Below are 27,671 nucleotides of genomic sequence, written 5' to 3' on the forward strand. Positions count from 1 at the left end.
GCGGGAGGCTGAGCTCAGGGTTGGCAGCCACCCAGCACACACTCCTTCCCCCTGGGGGATGTGTCTGTGCCCCGGGATCGGATGTGCATTCACGTGTGCGTGTTTGCATTTATCATGCGTGCTGGTGTTTTTGTGCACACGCCTGTGTGTCTGGGAGCATCCACAACTACGTGCAGGTCTGATGCATGTGTTCCCTGCAGGGACGCAGGGCACAGGCAGATCCAATGTGGTGGCGGTTTCTACCCTGTGAGTGCGTGTGTCCATACACGTATGTGTATGGGGGTAAGGGGGGGTGCGGGCACCAGGTAGGTGACCCCAATGGCAAAGAGCTGTGCTGCACATGCTCTGCGGGCCCAGGACGGGGCAGCTCCATAAGCCTGGGCTTCTGGGGCTGAGTGGGAGGTGCCCCAGTGAGGGTGGGTGGGGCCAGGTGCCCAGGGCTGAGTCCTGGTTCTCCTCATCCCCTGGGAAGTGTGCAACTCCCACCTGGCAGGGCCAGAAGGGCACCGGGCCTTGAACTCCTGGATGCTGGTTTAGCCCACCGGCACCACAAGTAGGGCTGCACATGCCCAAAGGGCCTGCCACACGGCCAAGAGGACATACTGACCCTAGAAGGTCAACAGGTGGAGGGAACAGCTGGGGACTGCCGCCCAGCCCTGGACCGACTCATGGAAGTTCAGCTGTACCATGTAGAGCCGGATGCGCTCCTGGCCTCCCAGTACCACTGGGAGTGCTGCCACACCAGCACACACGCCCCCAGGAGCTTGCCTGCCACGGGCCTGCCCTGCACGTCACCACCCCCCCCCCCCCCCTGCAGCATCTGTCCGGCCACTCCTGCCTGAAAAAACTCTCCATGCCATCCGCGTCCAGAAGACCCTGCTCGACTCCCATGCCTTCCAAACCTTGCCCACCACAGCTAGGGTGTGCGCCCCAGTGTCTGGGCTCCATAGCCTCAGCTTTGAGGCCCCCCCAAGGGCGGTGGGAGACAGCCATTCTGCAGGAAGCAAGGTCTGGATCTGGCCTGCGGGTGGCTCTCTGGGTCCTGGGGGACTCAAGGGGCCAAGGAGACCTTTCAGGGGGAGCAGCAGGGCTGTGGGAGGAGCAACATTCATTCCCCAGAGTGGGGCCTACCCCTGTGCACCTTCCCGTCCTGCCTCCCTACCTTGGGGGCTACCAGTCTGTCTGTCCAGCCCTCCAATTTCTCTGCTGTTTGCTCTGTAGGCCCAGCCTGTGGGCCCCACCAGGCCAGAGTCCAGACCAGTGTCCTCCAGCTGGCCACACCTGCCCTCTGCTGTCCCCCAGGGCCCACCCCAGCCAGGAGTACCTACCCTGCAAGGTAGCTGGTGTTCTGATGGTGGAGGACCCTAAGGAGGACATAGGGACAACGGCTCTAGGGAGGGACCCTGGTGAGAACAGATAGGCGCCCCAGTGCTTTTGGCTAGCTGAATGAGGGATGTCTAGGAACGGGGCTAACCCAATTTCAGTCCTCCACCTGGAGCCCAGCCTCCATCCACACTAGGCTGCAGGGTGCTCACTGCGTGGCAGGGGAAGGGTCCATCCTGGCTCCTGCTGGGGGGTCTAGGGCAGAGATCTGTCCAGTGTAGGGCAAAGGGCAGGGGTCTGGGGCCTCCCAAACCTCCCCATTGGATGGATTCGTAGTCACTCACGAGATCAGTCAGAGTATTTATTCTGAGGCCCCGAAACTCAGCTACAACTAGGCTGATGGGGGCATGTCATCGGGATGGAAGAGATAGGGGCTGGCCGCTCTTGCTCCCCAACTGAAGCGTGAGGACCTGTGGTGGCCTAGGCACTGTGAGAGAACCGAGGGACGTGGCTCGGACCCTCCCCCATGTGCCGTGTGGGTGGGGAGGAGAAGGCCCATGAGCAGAATCTGGTAAAAGCAAAGGCACGAGGCAGCACTGGGTGGGCAGGATGGGCCAGGGTCCACAGGCGGAGAAGACCCAACCAGGACAGGCTGACCAACACAGAAGGTCCAAGAAGAGCAATGAGGAGCAGGGCGCTCTGAGGCCTGGGGGTCCTGCAGGAGCCTAACTCGAGGCTGGCCTGCTGTGGGCTCTGTCTCTTAGAAAGTGACCCTGGGCAAATCCATAAAACAAGCCCCTAGGAGTGAAGCTTTGGAGCCAAGAAGGCAGGCCTTGGTTTCCCCTCTCTGGGGAATGGGGTGCTCGGAAGGAGGTCCCATCCTCCAAACTCCCCGGCAGCCTGGCTCTCCCTGCTGGCCCTGCCCGCCCCTCTCCAGGCCTGGCTGCTGGAGCCAGGGCCTCAGGCCCCATCCACAGTGGGGCCGCGCACAGGGCACCCTGACTCAGGATGGGCCCAGGGCTGTCCTCTGCAGCCCCTATTCCCCTAGTGGGCCCAGCCTGCCACTCCCATCCAGCCTGCCGCCCTCAGTTGTCAGGCTCTAGGGTCCATTCTGACAGCCACTGCAGGCATGAGGCCCGCTGTGCCTCTGTCTCGGGGGGCTTGTTGGAGAGAGTGGAAGTGCTGCAAGGCCCAGGGCTTCCTTCTGTGGGATCAGGGTCGGGAGCAGCCCTCAGGACCTGGACAAGCTGGTCCAGTGACTGCACCAGAGTGTGGGGGCTCCAGCAGGCATCGAGCGCCGGCACAAAGGGATCTGGTGTGCAGGCCTCCACACGTTCAGTATGAGTGGGGATACGCAGATAGAAAGCGTGCAACATCATGCGGAAGGGCTGGTCTTCTTGGTCCAATGCCTGCCCGTAGGTCAGGTCCCCCACGACAGGATGGCTGAGGGCACTGCAATGCACACGCAGCTGGTGCGTCCGGCCTGGGGGGGCGGGGGGCAAGAGAACTGGTAGGGTTGGGGTGCCATTCCATGCCCACCCCTCACCCACTCACATCACCCCTAGCCCCAGCCCGTTGCCCTCTTCAAGCCCCCCAAACTCCAAGAGGAGGCAGACCTGTGTCCCATTACAAACAAGAACGCCAAAGCTTAGAAGAGGGATCAACCTTGAAATCACTGCCAGTAGGGGCAGGGCCAGGTGCGCTAGAGCACCCCTGCTGGCCTTCCAGGATAGCAAGGCCTGGGGCGGCAATAGCAGAGTGGCCCCAGGCAGGCCGCTCTGCCCCGTGCCACCACATCTTCTGCTGTGGGACAGACACACCTCAGTGAACATGGTGGGGGGGGGGGGCACCACTGGTAGACAGCAAGCAGACCTGGAAAGCTTCCTGCCTCGCCCCTGGACGCACCTGTGAGGGGCTGCAGCAGCACTTTGGAGACAGGATCACCGGCATACAGCCCGTACTCCAGGACCACCAGCTCTGTAAGGCTTGGTTTGGGGTTCTCACAGCCTGTGGAGAGCAAGATGAGGTGTGAGGATTGGCTGGACCCACGCAGAGCCCAACCCACCCCAGCCCGGCTCACTCAGGGCCCCCACTGGGTGATGAGTCCTGCCCTCCGTACCCTGAGTGCCCTCGATGCACATGGTGTGAGCCCGACCCTCAGTGCTGTTCCTGCCGATGGCGTAGTTGATGGTCATCCGGCTCTCCTGCACGTGTCCCCGCACCTGCTGGGCACAGACTCACAAGCTGCTCTCAGGACCACCCACCCCTTCTGGGGAACCCACCTGGCACTGACAGCCTGCGGAATTGGCTGAGGGTTGGAATCCCCTGCCCAGGGAGATGCTCAGGCCTTACCAGAGCCAGATAGGCCTTGGTTACACGCCGCTCCTTGAAGCACTTGTAAGCGCTGCCCGCTGCCGCCTTGTTCAAGGCCACACAGAGCGCCCCGCTGGTGGAGAAGTCCAACTGGTGGCAGAACCTGACACGGGGCCGGGGGGTCAGGGCTGGCCAGACTGGGGAGTGGCTACTTCTTCCCACAGAAGCTGCTGGGGGCCATGGGCCGGCCTCCACCTACCTGAACCCATAGTAGGTATCAGGATCCGCTAACTCCGGGAAGTGGTGACGCAGCTGCTTCTGGAGGGTCGGAGTCTCGCGCCACATCCTGCTGTCGATCCGCAGGTCCCAGTGCTTGTTCACCACCAGGAAGTCCTGGCTCTGGTACACCACGGACAGATTCTCTATTCGGTCTGGTTCCATGGTGGAGACCTGCAAGTGGGGGCTCACAGGGAGTCCAGCACTGGACTCATCAGGGTTCCCGGGGTCCCCAGAGTCGCGGGTGGGAAGCCGCTGACGCGGTGTCAGCCGAGCACACGGCCCCAGTGTGTGTGCACTCGCTAGGTCCCTTTCCACGCCCACCTCTGAGCTCCGACTGTAGGGCTGCCCAACCCAGACGCAGATGCCGGGGAAAGCAGTCCTGCGCCCCGGCCCATCCCCGCGGACCCTCCGGGGACAGTGCACCAACATGCCACGGAAGCCTCTTCCTGAGCTGGGAAGGGCCAGGAGAGGGGCTGCCGCGCCCCCCACGGCCCGGGGGGGCCAGGTCAGCCGAGGGAGGGGGCCCCCTACGTCTCCCTCCCCCTCCGCGCAGACACCCCCTCCCCGGCAGGCCCCGCCCCCGCGTCTGATGGGCACAGGCCGCCTACCAGCGCCTCCCGCGGCCCCACCCACTCCGGGACCGACCTGTAGCCCGGCGGCGCCGCCCGGGCCCCGCGAGGCCGCTGCCGGGCCCGGGCTCCAGCACCCGGTCCCCGCGCCTGGCGACCCAGCAACCCCGGAGCCGCGCTTCACAGGGCCCTGCGGGAGCGCGCAGCCCCGCCTCACGCCCCGCCCACGCCACGGACGGGCGGCCGTGCAGGCCAATGGTGAGCGTCCTGGGGGGGGGGGGGGCCCCCCGCACTGGCTCGGCCCCGCCCCCGCCTGCGCGCGCAGTCCCGCCCCCACCGCGCTCTTCCCGTTGGCCAATGGAGAGAGCCGCCGGGCACGCCGGCCAGGGATTGGCGGCGCCGGGACGCTGGGGGCGGGTGCGGCGCGCTGCGGCGGCGCGGGAGGTTCGGAACGGGAGGCTGGTCCGGTGGGAGCGGGAGCCATGGGAGACCTCGAGCTCGAGCTGGGCGGTGCCCAGGACGACTTCCACAGCCAGTTCGCGGACGAGCTGGAGGTGCTGGCGGAGCTGGAAGGTGGGCGCGGGCCCCGCCGCAGCCTCGTCCCCTGTAGTCCGGGAGGGGTGCCTGGAGGAGGGGAGGCGAGCGGGGGCCGCGAGGCTGGAGCGAGAAGGGTCCTCCGGCGCTGCCGGCCGCGGGAGCTCCTGCCTGTATGTGGGGACGCGCCGACTTAGCGCAGCTGCTGTCATCTTTTCCTCCTGGCAGGGACGGCGGCCCTGTCACCCTCCAGGGACCCCTGGCCCACGGTGGGCCGGTCCCGGCTGACGTCCGAGGAGACCGTTGCTGGAGGTGACGCTGCCACTCATTGCTCTCCATGTGGACGTCCAGGGAACCACAAAGGCAGTGCGAGGAAGAGGCAGCTGGCCGACCACGTCTCGAGGGACACGGCCTTGCCCCCCAGTATGTCCGCAGGGGCCCACGGCCCAGGGCTGGGGTGTGAGGCTGGGGAAGAGCCTCTGTTCCTTCCGTCTCCCTCCCCAGCCCCCAGGGTCAAACGGCTTAGGCTGGAAGTCGTCAAGAAGCTGAACTTCAGGCCCGAGGAGATGGAAGAGCCGCCCCTTCCTGACTCCCCTGCCCGGGGCATCACCCCCCCACTGAGTCCCGAGGTCCCCACTGAGCTGTGGGGCAAGGGGTGTGTGTGGCTGGGGGCACAGGTGTCCCAGGGATTGTGGAAGGGTCCCGGGTTTCTGGAGGCCTGGGGCTGGGGGTGGGTGGGAGGGATGTGTAGTTTAGTGGACCTGGGTTCCTCTGATGCTAGCGGGAGGGGTGAGTCCCCAAGACAGCCCCTGTCCCTTCCCAGGCCCTTGGATGCTGGTGCCGATGTGGGTCTCCTGCAGGCCTCGCCGGCAGCCCGAAATCCTGTCCTGAGGCGGCCCCCTGTCCTGGAGGACTATGTCAGTGTGACCTCCACGGGTGGCTGCCGGGCTTTTCTGGTCCTGCGGGCTGACCCAGTGGGCACAGGGGTGCAGGTGGGTGCTGTGTGGCCACAGGGCTGGGGGGCTCAGTGCTGCCCAGGAGAGTCCTAGATCTCATGTCCCACCGGGACCCTGGGGTCCCTTCAGGAAGTTTACCTGGCTCGTTTCCCTTTTCCTTTCCCCTTCGTGTCTTTTTGTTTTTGTTTTTGTTTTTTTCTTTTCCTTAGAGTCGTTTTCGTCCTAGGTTTTTTTTTTGGAATTCTTGTATAGAAAGGAAGCTTGTCCTGTTTTTGGTCTGTTTATGTTCAAGTAACGCCACTTGGGTCCCAGAGTACTGTTGGGAGGGGATCCGTGGGTGGTTATGTCTTGCAACGGGATGAATGCTGCCCTCACTTTCCTACAGACCCATTTCATTGATACCTGGCGGCGAGGCCGCGGCCAGCTGGATCTTTTGGGTGTGTCCTTCGCGTCCCTGAAGGAGCAGGTCGACAGTGAGGTGGGGCTTGCTGGGAAGAGAAGGGTGGCTCTGGGGGAGGGGGGGGGGACTGCACGTTGGAGCCACCCAGATCCTAACCTCTAGCGTTTGCACAGCGGAGGCAGCAGCTGCTCGAGGAGGCCCATCGGCTCTCAGACACACTTCGCAGGTGATACGGTGGGCCCTCCCACCCCTGACCTCCAGCCTGTAGTCGGGGGGGCGGTGCGCAGTCCTTCCAAAGGCACGATGTTCTCTAGCCTCAGGTCGGAGGAGGTCCAGGCTTTGGCAGCTCCTGAGGAAGAGATGGTCAGCAACCAAGATGACTGCCAGCACTGTCTCTGGGTGGACGAGTTCGCCCCTCGGTCCTACACGGAGCTGCTCAGTGATGACGTGAGACATTATTGTTCAAGCGTGACTTGCGCTTTTCTTGCCAAAAACGAAAGCTGCAGTATTCAGCTAGTTTTTATGTTGCGAGGTCACAGGGCGTTGGAACGGAAGAGATGGCTTTTTGGTGTTTCTAAGATTTTATTTACTTTTTTGAGAGAGTGAGAGAGTAGGGGGAGGGGCAGAAGGAGGGACTCCCCGCTGAGCAGGCAGCCAGGATGAAGCCTGATCCCAGGACCCTGGGATCATGACCTGAGCCAAACGCAGCCGCTTAACCACCTGAGCCACCCAGGCGCCCCAGAAGAGATGGTTTTGATTTGCATGTTTGAATTATAGATGGGGACACTGAGGCCAGCATGGGGCTGGCCTGCTTTAGGTCACTTGTGACCTGGGCTAGGAATCCAATCCTCCTACTCCCTCGGAGCTTCTGTCTTCTTTCTCACTTATAGAAGCTGATGCTGGGATGCTCCTGGGGATGGTGGGGGCTCCTGAAGGGGTCAGGGTGCTAGGGATGGAGGCTTTGAAGTGAGCCTCATTTTGTCACTCACTGGCAGGGTGACCAAACACTGGTCAGTTGCCACTCAGCTTCAGCCTTCTTGTGTGTTTTCTAGGGCTTAATGACAGCAGGCTGACACGAAGGGCGGGCACAGGGGGTCCTCGGTGCTGGCCGTTTCTCTATACCACGCTTCCTTTGTTACAGTTCACTAACCGCTGCCTTCTCAAGTGGCTAAAGCTGTGGGACCTGGTGGTGTTTGGCCGAGAGAGGCCTGCTAGGAAGCCAAGACCCAGTGTGGAACTGGCCCGGGGTGGCAAGGAGGCCCCAAGCTCCAGCAAATGGAAAAGCCATGAGCAGGTGCTGGAGGACATGCTAGAGGCTGAGCTGGACCCGAGCCGGCGTCCCCGGCAGAAGGTAAGCCCCACCTGGCTGTGCCACACACGTCTGAGCCCGGGGGCTGCGCTCTCTGGGCAGGTGGCGCCTTTGCAGCCTCTCAGGGCCCTGAGGTGCATTTAGCGCTCCCACGGCTGGGGCGTTAAAACGGCAGTGTGCTAGAGTCGTAACGGGCTATAGCATGTATGCGTCTTTGTTGTCTTGGCTGCAGGTGGCGCTGCTGTGTGGGCCCCCGGGGCTTGGCAAGACCACCCTGGCTCATGTGATTGCGCGGCATGCTGGGTACTGCGTGGTGGAGATGAATGCAAGGTGAGTGGCAGGGAGGCCAGCCTCCATCCTGACTCAGCCCTGAGACCCCAGTGGTTGGCGGTGGGGACAGTGGAGTGGAGCTCTTACTTTCTCGGGGTTTCCTGGGGTGGTAGCCTTGAGGTGTAGGTGTGGTGGCTCAGCCCCGGAGACTGTCCGATCAGGGACCTTGGTTGCTGCCTTGGCCGAGGCCACGCTGCCCTGATGGCAATGCCCCTGACCTTATGGTTCCAGTGATGACCGCAGCCCTGAGGCCTTCCGCACGTGCATCGAGGCGGCCACGCAGATGGAGTCGGTGCTGGGTGCTGGCGGGAAGCCCAACTGTCTGGTCATCGATGAGATCGATGGGGCCCCCGTGGTGGGCCTCCTGGGTGCCCCAGTGGGTGGGCAGGTGGATGGGCAACGGGCTAGGGCTCACTGTGTCCTTTTTGCATTTCCTAGGCTGCCATCAATGTTCTTCTGAACATCCTGGACCGCAAGGGCCCACAGGACGCAGAGTCAGGGGGTCAGGTTCCCACAAGTGGGGGACGGCGGCGCCGGGCCGAGGGGGGGCTCCTGATGAGGCCCATTATCTGCATCTGCAATGACCAGTGAGGGGGCTGGAGCAGGGCTTTGCACAGGGAGGGGTGTGGTGGGGGGCCTCCACGGGAGGGCAGGGGGCTTCTGGGGGGGTGTACCCCCAACCCTACTTGGCCGCTTCTGCCAGCTGGGCTGTGGCACACACCCTCATGTTCCTGGCTGGGCGGTGTGGTGTAGCTGTGCCTCTCCCCCGGCAGGTTTGTACCCTCTCTGAGGCAGTTGAGACAGCAGGCCTTCCTGCTCTACTTCCCACCCATACTGTCCTCGAGGCTTACGCAGCGGCTGCAGGAGGTCAGTGAGGGCTGGGGCAGGGGACACATGACTAGGGGGCTGCGTGGCTGACTGCGGGGTGTGGGGATGCGTCCCCTGTCCTGGCCTCGCGTTCCTCTCTCTTGCCATCCCCTCTCCCACCCAGGGCCCCATCCCCCAGCTGGCTCCAGGTTGTGGGGGTGACCGGACCAGTTTGCTGTTTGGCAGTAGATGGTTCAAAGCAGGGAGCAAGGCTGGTCCGCGGGGATCTACAATTGTGTTCTAGGGAAGAGAGGTCCCCAGGGTGGGTTTCTGGGGGAGCGGCCACCCACTCTCCTGCCTCCTTGCAGATCTCCTTGCGGCAGGGCATGCAGGCCGACCCGGGCGCGCTGGCAGCTCTGTGTGAGAAGACAGACAATGACATCCGTGCCTGCATCAACACCCTACAGGTGGGCGGGTGTGCGGGGCTGCTCCTGGGGTGCAGCAGGGCTCAGCCGCCTCTCACCAGCCCCCACCCCTCTGTGTCCAGTTCCTTCACGGGCGGGGCCGGCGGGAGCTGAGTGTGCAGGCTGTGCAGGCCACACGAGTCGGCCTCAAGGATCAGCGCAAGGGGCTCTTCTCTGTGTGGCAGGAGGTGTTCCAGCTTCCCCGGGCCCAGAGGTAAGTGGGCAGGCCAGCCCCATCTCCTGCGACAGACTGAGCGCTGCACGGGGCCTGGGGGAGCATGGTCTGTGTACAGACACCTGGGCCGCTTCGGAGAGCAAGGCATTATGGAGGGGGACGAAGAGGTGGGGCCCCATTCCAGCCTTGGCACCCCTCTGCAGGCAACGCTGGGGCCAGGACCCAGCCCTGCCCCCACACATGCTCCTGCTCCATGATGGGCACCTGGGTCTGGGGCCCCGTGCTGCCGAGGCGCCTTGGAACATGGCTTCCCAGCGGTTCTACCACATCCTGCACGTGGCTTCTTCCGCAGGGGAGCATGAGAAAGTGATCCAGGTAACCTCATTTTGCCTTGACTGTTTTCGGGTGTGCCGGTACGCTAGCATCTGTCTGCGTCTCTGTACCCAGAGAACCGGAGACGTTTTACACAGTGTCAAGCTCAAAGAGCAACGGGATGGGAGCGAGGGGTGGCGGACACGGTGCATCAGGGAGCTCTCTCAGAGGTGATGGGGAGCAGGGACAGAGGCCTGGGAGGAGGGACTAGCTGGTGCTGGGGGTATGGGGGGCTGGCGTGGGCTGGCAGGGAGGGGAGGCGGGCTGGGTGTGTGGTTGGGGAGTCATCTGACTCATGGGGTCAGTCCAGTTGTTGGTCGGGACACAGGTAACTGGGGCAGGAGGAGCTAGACAGCATGAGTCAGTGCCTGGGAGGGTTTCCATTCTGGACATGAACTGTGGGCACAGGGTTGTGGGGTGGAGCAGGCAGGGTGAAGTTTTGGCTTGAGCAGGTGGCAGAGATGCCCCCCACCCCTGGGAAGCCTGGCCTAAGCTGTCTCCCTGACTAAGCAGCTTTGGATTAGTGGCTGCGGATCTGAGTAAATCTGGAACTCTCCACGGGGAGGGGTTGTGTGCGCCCCGAGGGAATAGGAGTCTCATGTGGAATAAGAGCAGGGGCTCTGTGCCCTCCATTCTGGCCGCAGAGCTTCCTTTGGGGAGGGGGTGGGTACTGGAGCCTGTGGGCTCCTTGAGGTAGTTGTGGGTAGGGGGTTCTTTCCTGCACCTCTCAAAACAGCAGGGCGGCAGGCTGGGCCTTCCTGGCTCCTCTGGGGCCTCAAGGGCCACTTGCTGGTGCTAGCAGCTCTCCCAGAGACCCTGGGCTTGGCAGGGCAGGTGGGAGGTGCTTGTTTGTGGGCTGGGGGCCGAGGCTGGGGGCGTTCAGCGGAGGGGGACAAAGGTGAGGCCCCACCTCACCCCCAGGGCCTGTTTGACAACTTCCTGCGCTTGCGGCTACGGGATTCCAGCCTGGGGACTGTGTGTGTGGCCCTCGACTGGCTGGCCTTCGATGACCTGCTGAGCCGCGCTGCCCACCACGGCCAGACTTTCCAGTTGCTGCGCTACCTGCCCTTCTTGCCGGCAGCCTTCCACCTGCTCTTTGCGTCCAGCCACGTGCCGAGGATTGCTTTCCCCAGCAGCCAGCAGGAGGTGTGTCCCCTGCACCCTGCCCGGGCCTGGGATCTGGCCCAGGGAGCCTAGGTTTCCTAGGCCTGCTTCATTCTCCACCCCAGGCCCAGAACCGGACCAGCCGGACACAGAACCTCATCCAGACACTGGTGGCGGGCATTGCACCTGCTACCCGCAGCCGAGCTGCACCTCAGGCTCTCGTCCTGGACGCCCTCTGCCTGATTCTGGACATCCTTGCGCCCAAGCTGCGCCCTGTGAGTGCTTCGTCCGGAGTGGGGGTGTCGCCGCTGGTGGGGGCGGGCCCCGCCATGCTCAGTGTCCCTGCCCACAGGTGAGCACGCAGCTGTACAGTACTCGTGAGAAGCAGCAGCTGGCCAGCCTCGTGGGCACCATGCTTGCCTACAGCCTCACCTACCGCCAAGAGCGCATGCCTGACGGGCAGTACGTCTACAGGCTAGAGCCGTGAGTCTGTGCAGCAGCTGGGGTGGGGTGCCAGGGACAGGAGGCTGGGCTCTGGGTGCTACAGCAGTGAGGCCAGGAATCTTGGTGAGGTGTAGTCTCCCTTTTGCCGTCTGTGGGGCAGTGATAAGGGGTCAGTTCCAGCTCAGTACTTGTGCAGATGTGATTGTGAGGTGGGGGGTTCCCCTTGCAGGGCATTATTGCAGAGGCTCTGCCTGCCTCAGTGTCCCCCAGGCACTGCTCCCAGAGGGTTCTCGAGCTCCCTAGGGCTCTGCTGCCCCATCCTGAGATGTTCCCCGGGGCCCCACTGCCCAACAAGGGGACCAGTGTCCATCGCTGTCTGTGCCATTTGCAAGGAGGTGGTAATGGTGACAGGTCCCAGTGCTCAGCCCCAGCCTTGAGCCTAGGCCCTGCCCTGTTGTCTCATTTCTTCATCTTGCAGCCCTGGGATGGTTCCCTTCTCATGCCCGCAAGCACTTCGGAAAACTAAGGTTTGGGGTGGGTTATCCCTTGCTGCTATGGGCTCAGGCATTGTATTGGCAGGACTGAGCTCCACATCGCAGCCCCTGCTTCTTGGCATTTGGGATGGGTGGGCAGGCAGGTAGCACCTGCCTGTGCTGCTGATAGCGCACCTCTTCACCCGCCCTGAGAGCAGGAATGTGGAGGAGGTCTGCCGCTTTCCTGAGCTGCCCGCCCGCAAACCCCTCACCTACCAGGCCAAGCAGCTCATTGCCCGCGAGATCGAAATGGAGAAGATGCGGCGGGCGGAGGCCTTGGCCCGGGTTGGGGACAGCCCCCAGGTGAGCCCACCCTGGGGGCCAGAGCCAGGCCAGGGAGGGCAGGGCCGTCAGAAGGGACCTGTCCCTGGAGTGGCCCTGCCCAGTCAGCCCTCACCACACCTTCCGTCTGCAGGTGGACGGGGTTCCCCCAGGGGCCAAGGCTCCGCTGGGGGGTGCTGGGGAGAAAGGGGCACGGCCACCCACCTCACACAGCCATGAGGGGCAGCAGCTAGAGCAGCGGCTGGAGCGCATCCTGAAGAGAACGGCCCTGGAGGAAAAGGTGTGAGGGGTGTGGCTGGTTCCCAGCCCTAGGGGGCTGTCACTTGCCTGCTGCTCAGCCTCAGGGGTTTCCCATGGCCCCAGCTTCCCATCTGGGCGAGAGGGGGCTCTGCTGGTTGTGGCAGAAGAAAACTGCCGTGTGGGTGATGAGGGACCGAAGGGACGTGTGCAAAGTGGGTCTGCTCCAGTGTGAAGCGGGCCTGGGAAGGGGAGGTGGGCATCTGCTCTCACAGCCTGGGGCCACTGGCTGCTCCCTGGGAGGGGGCCTCTGGCCCTCCCCCCAGGGCAGGGAGCGCCCACCACCGGTCTGTGCTGAGTCTGACCAACCTGCTCTCTTCAGCCTGAGAGGGACTTTTTTGGTCGTGTGGTCCTCAAGAGAGCGGCAGCCCTGAGTGCAGGTGTGTGGGGCATGGGAGGCATGGGAGGGGCGGGAGGGGCCCGGGCGAGGCACAGGAACAACCATGTGGCCTCCACAGGAGATGTGGCCCCGGAGACCGATGCAGCTGAGTGGCACATAGGCACGGCGGTGGGCAGGAGTGACGTCTGGTTTCGCTTCAAGGAGGGCGTCTCCAATGCTGTGCGGCGCAGCGTCTACATCAGGGACCTGCTGTAGCCGGGGTGCACCCAACACCGTGAGCCCACGCTGGATACCTCCGGAGGCCCATGCTGGATGCCCCAGGGCCCCATGCTTGATGCTGTCATGTTGCGTTTTCTCCGTCAGAAAATGTACAAAAACACGGACGCTCTCAAAAAGTCTTTATAAAAGTCACACCTTTATGGAGTTGTCCTCCCTACAGAAGCAAGAGCCCGGGGGTGGGGCAGGGGGACCTCACAGGATGGCACACTTGCCCTTCTCCACCCATGGGTTGTTCTTCATTAGGTCGGGGTTCAGGAACGGGTCCTTGGGGATCCCATCCTCGATCCACTTGAGGAGCCTGTGGTTGGGCAGGGTTGGGAGGGTGAGGTTGAGCAGGTGAGTGCCTGGCTTCTTAGAAGTGCTGCCCAGTGGCAAGGTGCAGGGCTGTGGCTCTGGCTCATGCAAACGAACACAGGGCAGGGAAATGAAATGCAGATTGGAGCCAACCCTGGGTGGGGTGGGGTCCTGGGGACTTACTCAGGGATGGTCTTGGACGACATCTCCCTCTTGAAGGCCAGCTGGTACTTGAGGCTCTCCACCTCTTTTTTCATCTGGGGCACATCCCACTCCTCCATGGCGTCGGGAGCTTCGGAAGTGGCCAGCCTGGGGCTGGAGGACACAGGAGGAAGCAACAGCTAGAGGGCTGCCAGCCTGCAGTCAACCCCCAGATGCTCCCTCCCCACCAGACTGATAGCGGGTCCACTGCTTGGGAGGTCCCCAGGGGCTGTACCACCCCTTTCCCCGGGGGGCCACAGAGGCACCCACGTAGCCCACAGGGTGCAGGGCCTGGAGCTGAGGCCCCACTAATGAGGCCCCGTGTGTCTGCCCCTCCCCCCATGGGGCTGATTAACTGCAGAGAAAACTTTTTACTCTGAGCTCTGCATCCTCACCTCCCACCCCCATCAGAGCCTTACCACGGCCTGGTCTCTTGGAGAGAGAAGGGGCAGTGTTTCAGCCATAGCAGGATCAGGCACACAGCACAGATGGGTTCCCAGAAGCCCACCCTCCAACTGCGAGGCCCACTTCCCATTCCTGGTTGCAGAGAGGGCAATCCAGACCCTCACATGAGGGATGGGGCTGTGCCTGGCCGCCCTCCCGTGCCTTCCCTCTGCTTTGCATGGGGAAGCCTACCCAAAGGAAATTAATCTTGGGGCTTGGAGAATTTGGCTGCAATTTGCATCTCTAGCCAAGGGGTTGTGGGGGGTAGGTGCTGAGGGTCTTGGGGTCACAGGCTGCACAGCTGGTCTGCGACTTGGAGTGGCTACAGCCTTCTGCTTCCCCGTGTTGCCCCCCACACTGTTCACAAACCGCCTGGCCCAGTTTCTATTTGTGTACCAGCCTGGCAAAGCGGGTTGCTTCCTGCCTCCCCGACTAAGCCCACTCCAGGGGCCCAGGGAGTCTCTCACTGGCCCCCAGGCCCTACTCCCATCACGGGAGGCTGAGAGCCAGGGGATTGGCTTTCTGGACCTTGGGAGCTACGGTAGGCAGGGGGTGACAGGAGTGTGATCCTGTCTGCACCAGCCTGTGCAGGGGACTCCAGGCTGGAAGATCTCCATTTTGAGGGGGTGGGGGTCAGCCCTGGTCGGTTGGGGACAGAGCATCCACACTAGGAGCCAGGGGTAAGAGCCGTAGGGGAGCAGAGCCTGCCTTTATGGGGGGGCAGCCAATAGGGGGCATGCAGTTGCTCCTCTCCCAGAGACCCCAAGTTCAGCATCCCCGGACAGCCCAGGCCGGACAGCCACGTGGTGGGGGGCTCTCCGCGGCGGGGGCGGGGGCGGTGGCCTGCCCGCAGCGCCCACCGCCTGCCTTGTCTGCCCTACCTGCGCGCAGCGCCGCCGGAGCCGGCCGCCCGTCCCGCGCGCCCCGCGACGCCCCCGGCCACGGCGCTCGGCGGGCACTGCGGGCGGCGCGCACGGCGCAGGACGCGGCTTCCCTCCCCCTCGGCCGCCCCGCCCCCGCCCCCGCCCCGCCCGCCCGAAGACCGAGAGGGTCCTCCCCGCCGGTGGGGTCGGGCCTGTTGGGACGCGCAGGGCAGCTGCCTCGGTCACAAGACCAACAGGCAGAGGCATCTGGGGGTTAGGATGGTCCAGGTCAGCCCAGCGAGACCCCCACGGCCTCGGTTTCCTGCTCTGCGCGGGGGGCCAGTTCATCGGACCTACCTTGGACGGTGCCGGCAAGGGCCAAGTGCCAAGGACCAAGTGATGGTGAGTGACAGCGAGGGCCAAGTGAATGAGTGAGAGGGCACACAGGCGGGCAGAGCCCAGGCAGGTGCCCCGCCCACTCCTGCCACCTGGGGCCAGGCCCTGGCACCGTCCCCTCCCCCCTGCCCTCCTCCTCCGTGCTGGGCCTACCCCAGGGACTTGGCCTCACTCTGCACGATCCCTCAGCCCCTGCGGATGGGGGATGCAGGAATGGCAGTGTGGAGTCAGCTCCGGCAGTGGACAGTGGTCTCCTACAGTGGGGCTGGCACCGAAGACTTTCAGCCCTGAGACTGTACCCTAGCCGTCCATGCGCTGCCAGACTCTAGCCATAGGCCCGGCGGAGAGTAACAGGGATGAAGCCAGGACACTGCATGCCCCTGTGGCCTTAGCAGTGCCCACTGATGGGCCTTGTGGGCGGCCCTGCCCTGGAGCTGAGCCACCCACAGGTGTGAGCCTGTGCCCCCCGTTTCTAGGCCAGCGGCAGGCTGACTGGGTAGCTGCCCTGAGGGCTGGGGGTCCGTCCACTCTTCAGTTGGCCCTGGGCTGGGAATACCCAGACTTGTTCTGTGTAGGCCCAGGGGATGCGAGGCTGTGTCTGGCTCAGGGGTGCCCAAGCCCAGGCCGAGCAGCTTTGGGGGCTCTGGGGAGGGAGGGGGCGTTCCTCCCTCACTGCGGGCCCGTCCCCTCTCCTCTCTGCCTGCTCCTCAGCCGGCCCCTGATGGGACCCAAGCAGACGCTCACTCTGCTCTCCATCCATCAGGGACGGAACCACATTCTGTTCTCCTCAGAACTGATGCCCTGGCTGTGTCTGGCAGGTCCCGCTGCCCAGCGCTCGGGGGAGCTGTGTCCTTGGGGCCATTGGATGACACGGGTACCAGGCTGCATCCTGGGCAGGGGGCCCCCAGGCAGCAACGGCAGCCGCAGAAGCCAGCAGGGCCCAGGTTCTCAACCTCCACCCTCACAGAGACCCGCACTAGACCTTTGGCAGGAGCTCTGGCAGCCTCCTCTGGGCTGGGGGCCTGTAAATTGTCCTGGTGTCCTCCCCTGGGAGGGAGGACGGGGTGTCCCCTGCCCCTTTGGGCTCCCGAGCCCTCCCTGATGCGATTCTGTGAAACGGGGTCAGCTGTGTGTCCCTGGCCCCTCTCACGCATCAACAAGATGATGCATCTGGAAGCACTTCTGGAATTGGGGCACATCAGGAAAATGAGGGATTATTTTTATTATGGATTTATGGGGGGTGGGGGAGCTTAGAGCCCAGGGCCCTGCTGTCCTCCTCAGGGCAGATGGCCGGCAGCCCTGAACACTCGTGGGACCCGGGGTGCTGCTCACACCAGGTGGGCAGCCCAGGGCAGGGCCTCACGTTGGCCCTCAGGCCTGGCTTAAGGTTTGGGCTGAGACCTGGGCCGGCCCGACTCTGCCACCCAGTCATGCCTTCTCTTCAGACTACACAGGCAGAACTGGGCACCCAGGGCCAAGCTTTGGCCCAACGGCAACTGGAGAGTCCCCTGGGAGAGGGCCTGGTGTGGCCTGAGTCTGGTGTGATAAGGGTCTGCTCCCGGGCCCTGCTTCGTGGGTGCTGTTTGAACACTCCGCTGTGGTCGCAGCTGACGCCAGTGCAGAACACGGCAGGGGCACCTGAGCCCAGCTGGGTGGCAGTGCGCGTGGCAGGACGGTGGGAGCCAGGCCTGCAGGTGGGAGCTGTGTGGAGCACGGGGTCCCGCACATCTCTCACTGCTGTGCTCTTTCCAGTCTCTGGGCGCTGGCCACATCTGCTGCTTTGGGGACTCTCCAGGCTCAGACTTGGTCCCCATGCTGACTGCAGTCCCGAATAATGGAGGCCACAACTGTGTGTGGTGGGCCTGCTGGTGGACACCTGCTCTGGAAGGAGGACCCATGATTCTCACCTTGCTGGGATGCTGGGATGCTGGACGGGGGTGAGGGGGGCAGTGACAGCTTGTCCTCCAGCTGACTGCCACCTTGCAGATACCCAGAGCGGGTCCAGAGGGACCAGACGGCGTGCTGAAATTAGCTCCAGTAACTGGGCTGCTGGTGAGACCCAACGTGCTCATTGTGGCCTAGAAACGGCTGCTCTGGGCCCCACTGCCGGGCTCCTGACACATGGGTGGACGGGCACTGTGGGCCGGGCTTCTGGGGATGTGGTGGGCACCACGAGCCTCTGTGGCAGGACCTCCCCCAGCAATGCTGATTTTAGTGCTCTGGAAGAATAAAGAAATGGTGTGTGTGGGGGGGTTACCCTGATCCCTTTTGGGTGGGGGTCCCGAAGAGGGCTCAGGGAAGAGGGGGAGGAAAGGCCCCCACTAGACAGGAACCCGCAGTCTAGTGCCATCCCTGACACCACTCTGAACTGTGGGTTCTCCCCACTGGCAGAGGCTGGGGCTGGTGTGTGTCGCTGGCGACCCAGGGCTGCCCCCGGCTGCTGTCAGCCCTGGCTCCGGGTGGGGACATGGGCACACTCCACTGCTCCTGAGACCAGACTCCTCAGAGGGCAAGACACAGCCTGGGGCAGATGACCAGCCTGTGCACAAGCACAATGAGGGCCGAGGCGAGACTGCAGCTCTGCTTCAGACTGCTGGGGGTGGGGGGGTGGGGGGCGGGCGTCAGCCACCCCCCCAACCCTCCCAGGGCCACAGACTTGTCCCGAGGTGGTGAAACCCGAGGACAAGCGGTCAGCGCTGCAGGGCCCGGGCTGGACTGTCAGCACGCAATCCCAGGCTTATGACAGGCCTGGTGACCACGGCCCTGGCTGCCCCACAGAAACTGCCCACTTGTTTCTACCCCTGCAATGACTGGCAGAGGCAAATACCAGGACTGCAAAATCAGCAAAGAAATCTTTTATTTACCTTGTTAAACAGAGCTCATAAAAAAAAAAAAAAGGGAGTGTTTTTACATAATCTTTGAAAGCTGGAGAACGGCTGTCAAAAATAACCGAAGCTCTCTTAGGCTGATGTGTGCAACAAATATAAGACACGACTCCAGGGAGGCCCAGGCGGGAGGGTGGCTCCTGCCTGCGAGACCTCGCGATCAGTGTCAGGGATGCCACTTTGGTTGACTTGGTTCTTTCCAGCAGCTCTGTGGCTAGTGAACACCAGGCCCCCCTTGGCAGCTGGCCTGGGGGCTCGAGGGCTCAGGGAAGGCAAGAGACCCCTCAAGCAGCTCCTAACACCAACCAAAGGGACTTGTGGTTTCTAAGACAGACGAATCTGCGAAGGTACAGGCGGTCCCTGTCTCGTGAAGGTCTTGGGGGGGGGTGCTGTGAGAGACAGCAGGGTGCAGATGAGGCCTGCTGTGCCACTGGCTCAGAGACTCCTGTCTGCAGGCTCACCGTCCCGCTTTTCCACCAGCCCCAGCAGGCCCCTGGCTGCCTCTTCTCAGGTGGATGCTTCCTTTGCCTCATCACCTGTGGAGTGAAGAAGAGACAGCTCAGTGCTGCCCCCCCCCCCCCCCCAAGGCCCCTGACCAGGTGGAGCAAGGCAGGCCCAGTGTGAGAGCATGGTCGGCTGTTTGTTCGCAGGTTCCGGGAGCAGATCATCCTCTGCTGCTTCACCGAAGGAAGCAGGTGCAGGACCGCTGCCCCTGCATCAGGAGCTGGGCCTGGGAGTGGCCCCACATGGTGACAGTGGTCTGATGGCCAAGTCAGCAGGGAGAGCCTCTGGTACCCCAGATCACGCCCACTGCTGAAGGCAGTTTTATGCCAGAGGCCTTTTAGAAACAGCTTTGGGGCCCACAAGTTCTCCCTACCAGAGAAACAGAGGAGACACCTCAGGGGACATCACTCTGAGTCTTCCCCCAAAGGCCAGGATGATGTCTAACAGCCAGGGCAGCATGTGGACAGCGGCCTGAATGCAGAGGAGGAGGCAGGCCTCAAGGCCCAGCCGGCAGACAGATGGTGTTGGTGAAGAGGAAGAAGGGGCAGAGTGAGTGAGACTGTGCGGAGGGGAGAGGCACCCTACACAGACTGTCCAAGCTGGAGAAGAGTCTAGGGACAGGGAGGGCTGTCTCTGTATTCCTGTGAGACCCTCCGGCTGTGCGCACGGTAGGTGTTGAGGCTGCCACGCGTCGGGGAGCCACTCAGAGACAAGCCAGCCCACGGCGATGGGATTGGAATCCAGACAGGCTGTCTGCTGCCCTGGGGCCATGTGTGGACAGCGGTGGTCACCTGTCAGACTAGGTGGGTGGCTGCATCTGAGGCTGCGCAGGTGGGAGTCCAGGAGGGTGTGGGTGGGAGCAGTTCATAGGCAAGTTCCCACCAAATGCAGAGGGGCAGGGGAGGTTGTGGAATCTAGGACAGGGAGGAGCCAGCACAGGCACCTGGTGTTCTGGGACACATCCGGGATGCCGTTCAGCCCCCCATCTGCAGGGAGCCCTGGCACCCAGGGAGCTGCCTTTTCCTCCTGAGGACTCCTGTGTGCAGGCACCATGGCCAAGGCCCCACCCAGCTGCCTGGGGAGGAGACCTCAGACCCGGGGCGGATGTGATGCTGGCCATTTACTGGTCTCATGACCAGAGGCACCCCTCAGCCACAGGGACATGGTGGAAGGCAGGGGGAGGCGCAGCACTCCGGGCGACAGTGGCTGCCTGCCACCAGCACCGGGCACTGTCTTGCGTGAGTCGCTTGTAGCACTACGTTGTGAACGTGCTCAGGGCCCTTCCTGCCTCTCGGACCCACCCAGCTCTCCAGCCTGGCCGAGATGCCTGTCACCCAGAACTTTGCATCCGGGGTGAAACCACCCAGAGGGCACAGGCAGAGCCCCTGGGGTAATGCCATCCTGGTAACGGGCTGCAAAACCCTAATACTCATAAAATAAACACGACCCTCAACAGAAAAGGCCGAGCGAGGCCTGCACACGTACTGAAAGGCTCCACCAGGACGCATTCCTGAAGCTCACGTCCACGTCTTTCTAGCCATCGCTGATCCAAATCAGAAGCTCGTCCCTGGGCCCTGGCGTCAGCCCTTCGCAACCTCAGATCCTCCAGGCAAAATCCCGAGGGCACACGCGTGTGCTCTGTGCACTTTCCCCAGGCTGGAGGCTGTTGCAAATGCAAAAACCATTCTAGGCTCGGAGGCCGTACAAAAACGGGGCAGCCCCTGCTCTAACTGCAGGGTACTGAGAGAGGGGGCTGGAGCCGGAGGAGAAGGGAGGGGGAAGTGCCCGTGCTGTGGCCGCGCCGCAGGGGCTTCACTGAGACCCCCGCGGCCCTCACAACGGGCTCTCTCCTCAGGGACTGCCCTGGAAGGCCGGCCGGCCCCCATCCCCACCGTGCGGACGCGCCCTCCAGGCAGTCGGGGGCCCGCCCCCACCACGGTCCCGACTTCCCGGCAGACTCCCACCCCACTGAACCGAACCTAGCCCCCGCCAGCTCTCCAACCACCCGCTTACTTCCGCCTTGGGAAATCACTTCCGGGTAAGTGCCAGAAGGGGCGGGGCATCTGGAGCGAGTGGGCGGGTCTCGCGTTACGTCACGCGTGACGTTACCATCCTGGAGCACGGCGACGGCGGGGGCGTGGGGGGGGATCGTCCAGTGGAGAGAGTTCGAGGTGTCACGTATCCGATTTTCAGGTTATTGTCTGGAGCTCACTTCCAGACGTGGAATTCCTTAGCCAGAGGCATTTCCAGGCTTCTGTTACGTTTTGGAAAGATGACATTCGAGGGGGCCTGGACACGCCCACCAGCGGCGTGAGTGAGCGAGTCGGGCCGTGGGACACCGTGTACACCCGAGCATTGTTAGAGACAGACGACAGCGCCAGGCCAGGACTCCACTTGGGTCTCCCCGCCCTCGTCTCCCCACTCAAGTCCCCCCCAGGTCCCCCCAGTCAGGTACACCTTTAGGTCCCTCCCAGGTCTCTCCCTCAGCATCTCCCCACTTAGGTCTCCCCAGGTATCTCCCTCAGTGTCCCCCCACTCAGGTCCCCCCAGGTCTCTTCCTCAGTGTCCCCACACTGAACCCCTCTAGGTCTCTCCTTCAGCATCTCTCCACTCAGGTGCCCCCCCATGTCTCTACCTCAGCATCTCCCCACTTAGGTCCCCCCAGGTCTCTCCCTCAGTGTTCCCCCGCTCAGGTCCTCCCAGGTCTCTCGCTGAGCGTCCCCTAACTCAGGTCCCCCCAAGTCTCTCAGCATCTCTCCACTCAGGTCCCCCCCCGGTCTCCCTTTATCTCTGCACTCAGGTCCCCCCCAGGTCTCTCCCTCAGTGTCCCCCCACTCAGGTCCCCCCCAGGTCTCTCTACATCAGCATCCCCCCACTCAGGTCCCCCCCAGGTCTCTCCCTCAGCGTCCCCCCAACTCCACCCCTCCAGGTCTCTCCCTCAGTGTCCCCCCACTCAGGTCCCCCCCAGGTCTCTCCCTCAGCGTCTCCCTACTCAGGTCCCCCCCCAGGTCTCTCCCACAGCGTTCCTCAACTCAGGTCCCCCCCAGGTCTCTCCCTCAATGTCCCTCCACTCAGCTCCTCCAGGTCTTTCCCTCAGCATCTCCCCACTCAGGTCCCCCCCGGTCTCCCTTTATCTCTGCACTCAGGTCCCCCCCAGGTCTCTCCCTCAGTGTCCCCCCACTCAGGTCCCCCTAGGTTTCTCCCCATCAGCATCTCCCCACTCAGGTACCCCCCAGGTCTCTCCCTCAGTGTCCGCCCACTCAACCCCTCCAAGTCTCCCCCTCAGCATCTCTCCACTCAGGTCCCCCCCAGGTCTCTCCCTCAGCATCTCCCCACTTAGGTCCCCTCAGGTGTCTCCCTCAGTGTCCCCCCACTCAATCCCTGCAGGTCTCTCCCTCAGCATCTCTCCACTCAGGTCCCCCCCAGATGTCTCCCTTAGCTTCTCCCCACTCAGGTCCCCCCAGGTCTCTCCTTCAGCATCTCCCCACTCAGGTCCCCCTCAGGTTTCCCCCTCAGCTTCTCCCCACTCAGGTACCCCTCCAGTTCTTTTCTTCAGTGACTCTACATTCAGATTCTGTCCCCCCAACAGGGGTCCTCCCTCAGCTTCTCTCCCCCAGGTTTCCCTTCAAGGTGTCCCCCAAAGTAGCCTCCTCTGGCCTGTCCCCAGGTCTCCCCCACACAGTTATCATCCCCAACCTTTCCCCCGGGTCTGCCCACTCAGGTCTCCCCACTCCATGTTGTCAGTTTACAAAGCAGTGGAAACTCTTCTCTGCTACAGGACTATTCTACTTATCTGAATAGGCTACATATTTACTGTTGAAAAGGAATTTTTGTAGCCTTAGAGTTTGACATCAGCCACTTAGGTGTGCAAAAGTTACAGGCTGGACAGATGGCTGACGGTAGGCAGAGCTTGTCTTCCAGTGTGACTTGGTCCAAGGACTGCAGGTGATGTCCCCAGCGGCCTGGTGGTGGCTCTGGACCATGATGAGGTACAGCATGATGGCAAGTTTGCAGGGGAGTGGGGAGGTTTGGCTTGGAGACAGAATTGGGCCTGGTTGGGGTACAGGAAAGGAGCTGTGATGTTTGGTACCCCTGTGAAGCCTGGTGACCCTGGTGACCCACATCCAGTCTGGCCCCACCACCGTCTGTGCCACGTCTGTGCTACTGGGTCTGTAGGTGGAGGCCAAGAGTGCCGCTTGACACCCACATGCCCAGGGTGGTGCTACTACAGTCCTGTCTTGGTGAGTCCCTGAGTTCTGGCCTCGAGGCTACTTCTCATCCCTTCCTGTTGGCCGTGTTCTCATGCATTCTTTCCTTGCCTCCCCAAGCCCCCTGGCCTGGGCCTGAATGGGATCTGGGGTGTGCAGGTGGGAAAGTCTCACCTTCTGGGAATCCTTGTCTAACAGGTACAGTGCAGAATCTGGAGGACCCCAGGCAGGCCCTGGGCTAAGGTCTGTGGGACTGCACCTTGGGGGAGGGGCCTTGTCAGGGAAGAATTTGATGGTACACTTCACCTCATCAGCACCCCAGAAAGGCACTTCTCAGGACCTTTCCACGGGACCCATTTAACTCAGAAGACAGAAATCCTGTGACTCTGCGTGGCAGATGGTATCAGAGGGCTCAACCATCCCTCAGCAGGCTGTGTGCACCACTGCCTGGTCCTTGCCGCTAGGTGGAGCCACAGGTGCACGTGAGCGCCACCCCGGGTCCCCGGGCTCAGGACCCTTTAACTCTCTAAACCGGTTTTGAACTTCTGTTGTGTGGTGACGCATAGGGAAGGGTATTTACTACATTAGAAGCGAAAACAAAAAATATGGTGCATGGATGTTTTTTCTTTCCAAATCAACAGTAATAAAATTCACTGCACACGAACACTCCCTTTTAAGGAAAAGCAGCATTATTTTTGTAGAACAAATTTAGAGGTGTCGTCTTATATTTGTGCTGATCCCTCAAAGGAAGAGGCGCATTTTTCGCTCTGCTTCTGCCTTCAGTCCCTACCAACATCGCCATTGAAAGGCAGTTCTTTAGCAGTCCTGTGACAGTCTTGTCTGCCCTGCAGACCCCACAGCCGAGGAACTAACCCAGGAAGCAGGCATGGCTGCCTCACGCCCTTGTTGTTCTGTCTACATCGATTTGCTGTGTTTTGACTCTGTCTGTTAAAGAGAGTCAGACATAAAATATTTAGTATGATTTTATGGGCGGAAATGAGCTTGCAACAGTCTGGTTTGTAATCAGGGTTACTCTGGACATTAAGGAGCTGCCCCTTTCAGTCCTGTTGAGGCCTAGGTTATTTGGGATTCCCAGAAGACACCGTCTTGGGAAACCCCACGAGGAATTGCAGGTGAGTGGGGCTAATGTGGGATCTGGTCCCCAAATCCTGCAGAAACTCAGTGGGGGGACCGCACATACATCTGTATCAGGCAGGGACTTTGCAGATCAGTCGTGAAGGGTAAGGGCCTTGTACCTTTTGGGGGCTATGAAGATTCTGAGCTGGTATGATTATGGGGAGTCTTGGTACTTTCTAAAAATAATTAATAGACTTTTTTTTTTTTTAAGGAGGCTCCACACCCAGTGTGGGGCTCTAACTCATGACCCTGAGATCAAGAGTTGCACACTCTACCAACTGAGCCAGCCAGGCGCCTCTAGACTTCCTTTTTTTTTTTTTTGAGAGAGAGAGAGAATCTTAAGCACGCTCCCTGCCCAGTGTGGAGCCGACGTGGGGCTTGATCTCATAACCCTGAGATCACGACCTAAGCAGAAATCAAGAGTGAGACACTTAACCAGCTGAGCCAGCCAGGCGCCCCTCTACTTAGAGCAGTTTTAGGTTTCTGGGAAAATAGGGCAGAAAGGTCGGAGCTTCCGTGTGCTTCTCTGCCGTGCACAGCGTGCCCCACTGATGACCTCTCGTGCCAGTGTGGTGTGCCTGTCACAGTAATGAGCTGGCGCTGATGTGGGGTTGTGTACTGAAGCTGGCGCTCTACCCCCACGTCCTGAGTTGTTGCCTGGTGCCCTCTGTCCTGGGACCCAGTGGTGTTTGATCCTCCTGTCCCCTTGGACTCCTCTCGGTTGGGATAGTGGTGATAGTGTCTCCGGCTTTTCTTAGTTTTGATGGCCTTGACCATCTGAGTTGTGTTGGTCAGGGATTTGGTAGGATCCTTGTCAATTGGGGTTTATAAGATTGGGTGGGGAAATGGTGACCGCTTCTTGCACTGTGACTTTTCTGCAGGTCCCCCTTTTCTTCCCTGAGACGGAGAGGAGCTGGGGGGTGGGGAACAGAGGAGAGGGAAGGAGGGGGGCAGGGACGAGCATGTGACATTTCTGCCTCTGGCCGGAGAAGCACGTGGTGTCCCAGAAGTGGCAACCACAAAGCAGGGCCAAGGGAAATGGGGGCCCAACATTCTTGAGCACCTGGTGAGAGCATCTGGCTGGGAACAGCTGTCTGGGAGAACCTAATAGGGAGCATCTGGTCGGAGCACCTGGGAGGAGTCCCTGTCTGGGAGCACCTGGCAGGGAGCTCTGCCGCCCCTCCTTGGAGCCTCATCTCAGTGGGAGCTCCTTGTTTGCTGGTGGCTGGACTCTGTGCAGGGAGCATGCGTCTTCCTGCCTCAGCCTGTCAGTCTCCAGGGATCCTCTGGGCACCCTGGCCTGCCTGCCATCTCCCTGTTGGGCTTGCTCCTCAGGTAAGCTAATGGGAACATGAGTTCAGTCCACCGTCTCCCACGATTTCCCTTTGGCTTTTCTGGAGGCTTAGTTGTGGCTTTGGGAGGTTCTTAGGGCCTCGAGGTGCTACTTTTATGTGCTTTACCCCTTAGGACCCAGGTGAGGCTTTGAGGACCCCATTTCTGCTGGTGCAGAGGACAAGTGGAGGGAAGCTTGGACTGGTAAAGGCAGCTCTGTTCCCAGCCCAGCGCTGGTTGTGGGTGACCTGCTTCTGCTGAGGACCGAGCTCTACAGGGAGCCGGTGGGAAGGGAAAGGTTATATGGGTGTGTGCACAGACCAGACAGAGTGGTGTGCTTTAGGAGCTTGGCAGGTACTCTGGGTTGAATGGGTTGGGTTGGACTGGATAGGGGGGAAATCGCTGGAAGACCAGAAAGAACCCTTGGGCGCCCATTCTAAGACATTACCTTCACCCTCCTAGGACTTTGTTGGGGGAGCAGCCTGGAGCTGCATGGCCGTCTGGGTCCCACACTTGCTGTTCCTGGTGATACCTGGTTTGTGGTAAAGCCCATTTCCTGGTTTAAAGAGGTGCATTTGATTCCACTCTCCACTAATACATTTTAGCTAAACGACGATCTAGGCTCTTGGCTTTTAATGTTCTCAACGAGCCTCTAGACACAGGCTGATGGACAGCTTTACACACGTTTCTGCAGGACCCATGACCAAGGCAGCCCTGGGTGGACCTGGCAGGATGTGACTGATGGTTCTAGCTGCCTTTGGTGAGAGTGTTTCTAGACCCTTCACCCATAGCTTCTTCTGGACCCTCTGCCTGTCTGTGCCCCTCACCCTGTGGACTTCCCAGTTGTGGTATCCTCTAGCATTTATTTATTTTTTATTTTTTTAAAAGATTTTATTTAATTATTTATTAGAGAGTGAGAGGGAGAGGAACAGCATGAAAGGGAAGAGGGTCAGAGGGAGAAGCAGGCTCCCCGCTGACCAGGGAGCCCAATGTGGGACTCAATCCCAGGACTCCGGGATCATGACCTGAGCCGAAGGCAGTTGCTTAACCAACTGAGCCACCCAGGTGCCCTCCTCTAGCATTTGAAGCAGAAGTAGAACCAACTCTGCTCCCCAGAAATTGAACTTTTGTGGTTTTTTTTTAATTGTTTTTTGTGGCTTATCTGTAGAAAAGCAAATCAGATGTTGAGTTGGGCTCACGTGGACTGCTTTAGCTGTGATGAATAGCCAGAGCTTCCCATTTTAATATGCACATGCCTCCTTTCTTTCTCCCCAGTGGGGCTGGCAGAACTTCTGTACATGACCCAAGCCGCCCCATTTCACTGCCTATGAGCTCAGGGCTCTCTGTGTAAAAAATAGAGAAGTAAGGGAAAGGAAGGCAGGATGGCTCACTGCTGACCATGCTCCCACAGCCTTCTGGACCCTAGGAGTTTGGCTCACACATGGTCTGGTGTCTCAGGGACAGGTCTGGTGTTTGTTGTGGAGAAAGACTGCTGGGGTTCACACTCTGATGTTGTCCTTTCCTAGCTGTATCACTTTAATTTCCCTATGCCCTGGCTTCCTCACTTGTGAGCTGGGGTTAATGGTCTCTGCTCCACAGGGTGCAAGGATGAGATAAATTAATAGATGGAAAGGGCTGATGGTTAGTGTCATGTAAGTGTCAATCCAAGACAATGGTGATGATGACAGTGATGCTGGTAGTTGATGGTGGCGGGGATGGTGTTGGTGCTGATGGTGATGATGGGGATGATGATGGCGATGATATGGTGATGGTGCTGGTGGGTGATGATGGTGATAGTGATGATGGTGATGGTGGTGACAGTGATGATAGTGATGGTGGTGATGGTGGTGATGGTAGTGGTGGTGGTAATGGTGGTGGTGGTAATGATGGTGGTGGTGATGGTGGTGATGATGGTAATGATGGTAGTGGTGATGGTAATGATGGTAGTGGTGATGCTGGTGATGATGATGGTGATGAAGGTGGTGATGATGGTGGTGATGGTGATGATGGTGGTAGTGGTGGTGATGGTAGTGGTGGTGGTAATGATGGTGGTGGTGATGGTGATGATGGTGATGGTGGTGATGATGGTGAAGGTGGTGGTGATGGTAATGATGATGGTGGTGATGCTGGAGATAATGATGAGGTGATGAAGGTGGTGATGGTGGTGATGATGGTGGTGGTGGTGGTGGTGGTGATGGTGGTGGTGGTGGTTATGGTGATGGGGTGATTGCATCATGGTTAAAGGATTTGAAGGGCTCTAGGATATGCCACTCCAAAATACACCACTTTGGCATGAG

At 61.0% G+C, this 27,671-nt stretch overlaps 3 protein-coding genes and 1 long non-coding RNA gene across 10 annotated transcripts; 1 reads left to right on the forward strand and 3 right to left on the reverse strand.

Moving 5' to 3' along the window:
- Positions 1–1,670: 1,670 nt before the first annotated feature.
- RPUSD1 (RNA pseudouridine synthase domain containing 1) lies at positions 1,671–4,712 on the reverse strand. 3 transcript variants are annotated; one of them, XM_027613646.2, is made up of 6 exons: positions 4,561–4,712; positions 3,896–4,086; positions 3,676–3,799; positions 3,443–3,545; positions 3,229–3,330; positions 1,671–2,806 (listed from the first exon to the last, which is right to left on the reverse strand). In XM_027613646.2, the coding sequence occupies exons 2-6, from the start codon at positions 4,075–4,077 to the stop codon at positions 2,409–2,411; spliced, it is 909 nt and encodes a 302-aa protein (XP_027469447.1). In that variant the 5' UTR covers positions 4,078–4,086; positions 4,561–4,712; the 3' UTR covers positions 1,671–2,408. The 3 variants fall into 3 exon arrangements, with proteins under 3 accessions (XP_027469447.1, XP_027469446.1, XP_027469449.1); XM_027613645.2 differs by having other exon boundaries at positions 3,443–3,548; XM_027613648.2 differs by lacking the exons at positions 3,676–3,799; positions 4,561–4,712 and having other exon boundaries at positions 3,896–4,036.
- A 215-nt stretch (positions 4,713–4,927) lies between these two features.
- On the forward strand, positions 4,928–13,244 carry CHTF18 (chromosome transmission fidelity factor 18). 2 transcript variants are annotated; one of them, XM_027613644.2, is made up of 22 exons: positions 4,928–5,057; positions 5,247–5,441; positions 5,523–5,673; positions 5,842–6,010; positions 6,360–6,452; positions 6,548–6,600; positions 6,689–6,821; positions 7,516–7,725; positions 7,916–8,013; positions 8,245–8,368; positions 8,452–8,600; positions 8,787–8,880; positions 9,189–9,287; positions 9,368–9,498; positions 9,663–9,834; positions 10,753–10,977; positions 11,061–11,210; positions 11,288–11,418; positions 12,071–12,215; positions 12,328–12,474; positions 12,814–12,871; positions 12,950–13,244. In XM_027613644.2, the coding sequence occupies exons 1-22, from the start codon at positions 4,967–4,969 to the stop codon at positions 13,084–13,086; spliced, it is 2,955 nt and encodes a 984-aa protein (XP_027469445.2). In that variant the 5' UTR covers positions 4,928–4,966; the 3' UTR covers positions 13,087–13,244. The 2 variants fall into 2 exon arrangements, with proteins under 2 accessions (XP_027469445.2, XP_027469444.2); XM_027613643.2 differs by having other exon boundaries at positions 5,247–5,673; positions 12,950–13,115.
- GNG13 (G protein subunit gamma 13) lies at positions 13,228–15,392 on the reverse strand. 3 transcript variants are annotated; one of them, XM_027613649.1, is made up of 4 exons: positions 14,931–14,971; positions 14,025–14,142; positions 13,588–13,719; positions 13,228–13,408 (listed from the first exon to the last, which is right to left on the reverse strand). In XM_027613649.1, exons 2-4 carry the CDS (start codon positions 14,138–14,140, stop codon positions 13,303–13,305), a joined length of 354 nt encoding a protein of 117 aa, XP_027469450.1. In that variant the 5' UTR covers positions 14,141–14,142; positions 14,931–14,971; the 3' UTR covers positions 13,228–13,302. The 3 variants fall into 3 exon arrangements, with proteins under 3 accessions (XP_027469450.1, XP_027469451.1, XP_027469452.1); XM_027613650.1 differs by lacking the exons at positions 14,025–14,142; positions 14,931–14,971 and adding an exon at positions 15,270–15,392; XM_027613651.1 differs by lacking the exon at positions 14,025–14,142 and having other exon boundaries at positions 14,931–14,983.
- Positions 15,393–18,156: 2,764 nt separating this feature from the next.
- LOC113932993 lies at positions 18,157–20,733 on the reverse strand. 2 transcript variants are annotated; one of them, XR_003523198.2, is made up of 3 exons: positions 20,711–20,733; positions 20,183–20,360; positions 18,157–18,729 (listed from the first exon to the last, which is right to left on the reverse strand). It is a non-coding gene; the product is annotated as an uncharacterized LOC113932993 (long non-coding RNA). The 2 variants fall into 2 exon arrangements; XR_003523197.2 differs by having other exon boundaries at positions 20,677–20,712.
- Positions 20,734–27,671: the final 6,938 nt, after the last annotated feature.

This window comes from Zalophus californianus, chromosome 10 (assembly GCF_009762305.2).
Source record: "Zalophus californianus isolate mZalCal1 chromosome 10, mZalCal1.pri.v2, whole genome shotgun sequence".
NCBI lineage: Eukaryota > Metazoa > Chordata > Mammalia > Carnivora > Otariidae > Zalophus > Zalophus californianus.

Excerpts from the sequence above, each read along its gene's own strand:
- RPUSD1 (XM_027613645.2), bottom strand. The coding sequence starts at position 4,077 with ATGGAACCAGACCGAATAGAGAATCTGTCCGTGGTGTACCAGAGCCAG. Across the intron at positions 3,331-3,442 it reads GTGCATCGAGGGCACTCAGG|GCTGTGAGAACCCCAAACCA; the intron begins GTACGGAGGGCA and ends TGCTCTCCACAG. Across the intron at positions 2,807-3,228 it reads GCTGCTGCAGCCCCTCACAG|GCCGGACGCACCAGCTGCGT; the intron begins GTGCGTCCAGGG and ends CCGCCCCCCCAG.
- CHTF18 (XM_027613643.2), top strand. The coding sequence starts at position 4,967 with ATGGGAGACCTCGAGCTCGAGCTGGGCGGTGCCCAGGACGACTTCCAC. Across the intron at positions 6,453-6,547 it reads AGGAGCAGGTCGACAGTGAG|CGGAGGCAGCAGCTGCTCGA; the intron begins GTGGGGCTTGCT and ends GCGTTTGCACAG. Across the intron at positions 10,978-11,060 it reads TCCCCAGCAGCCAGCAGGAG|GCCCAGAACCGGACCAGCCG; the intron begins GTGTGTCCCCTG and ends TCTCCACCCCAG.
- GNG13 (XM_027613649.1), bottom strand. The coding sequence starts at position 14,140 with ATGGGAAGTGGGCCTCGCAGTTGGAGGGTGGGCTTCTGGGAACCCATC. Across the intron at positions 13,720-14,024 it reads CTCCAAGAGACCAGGCCGTG|CCCCAGGCTGGCCACTTCCG; the intron begins GTAAGGCTCTGA and ends TGTGTCCTCCAG. Across the intron at positions 13,409-13,587 it reads TCGTCCAAGACCATCCCTGA|GCTCCTCAAGTGGATCGAGG; the intron begins GTAAGTCCCCAG and ends GCCCAACCACAG.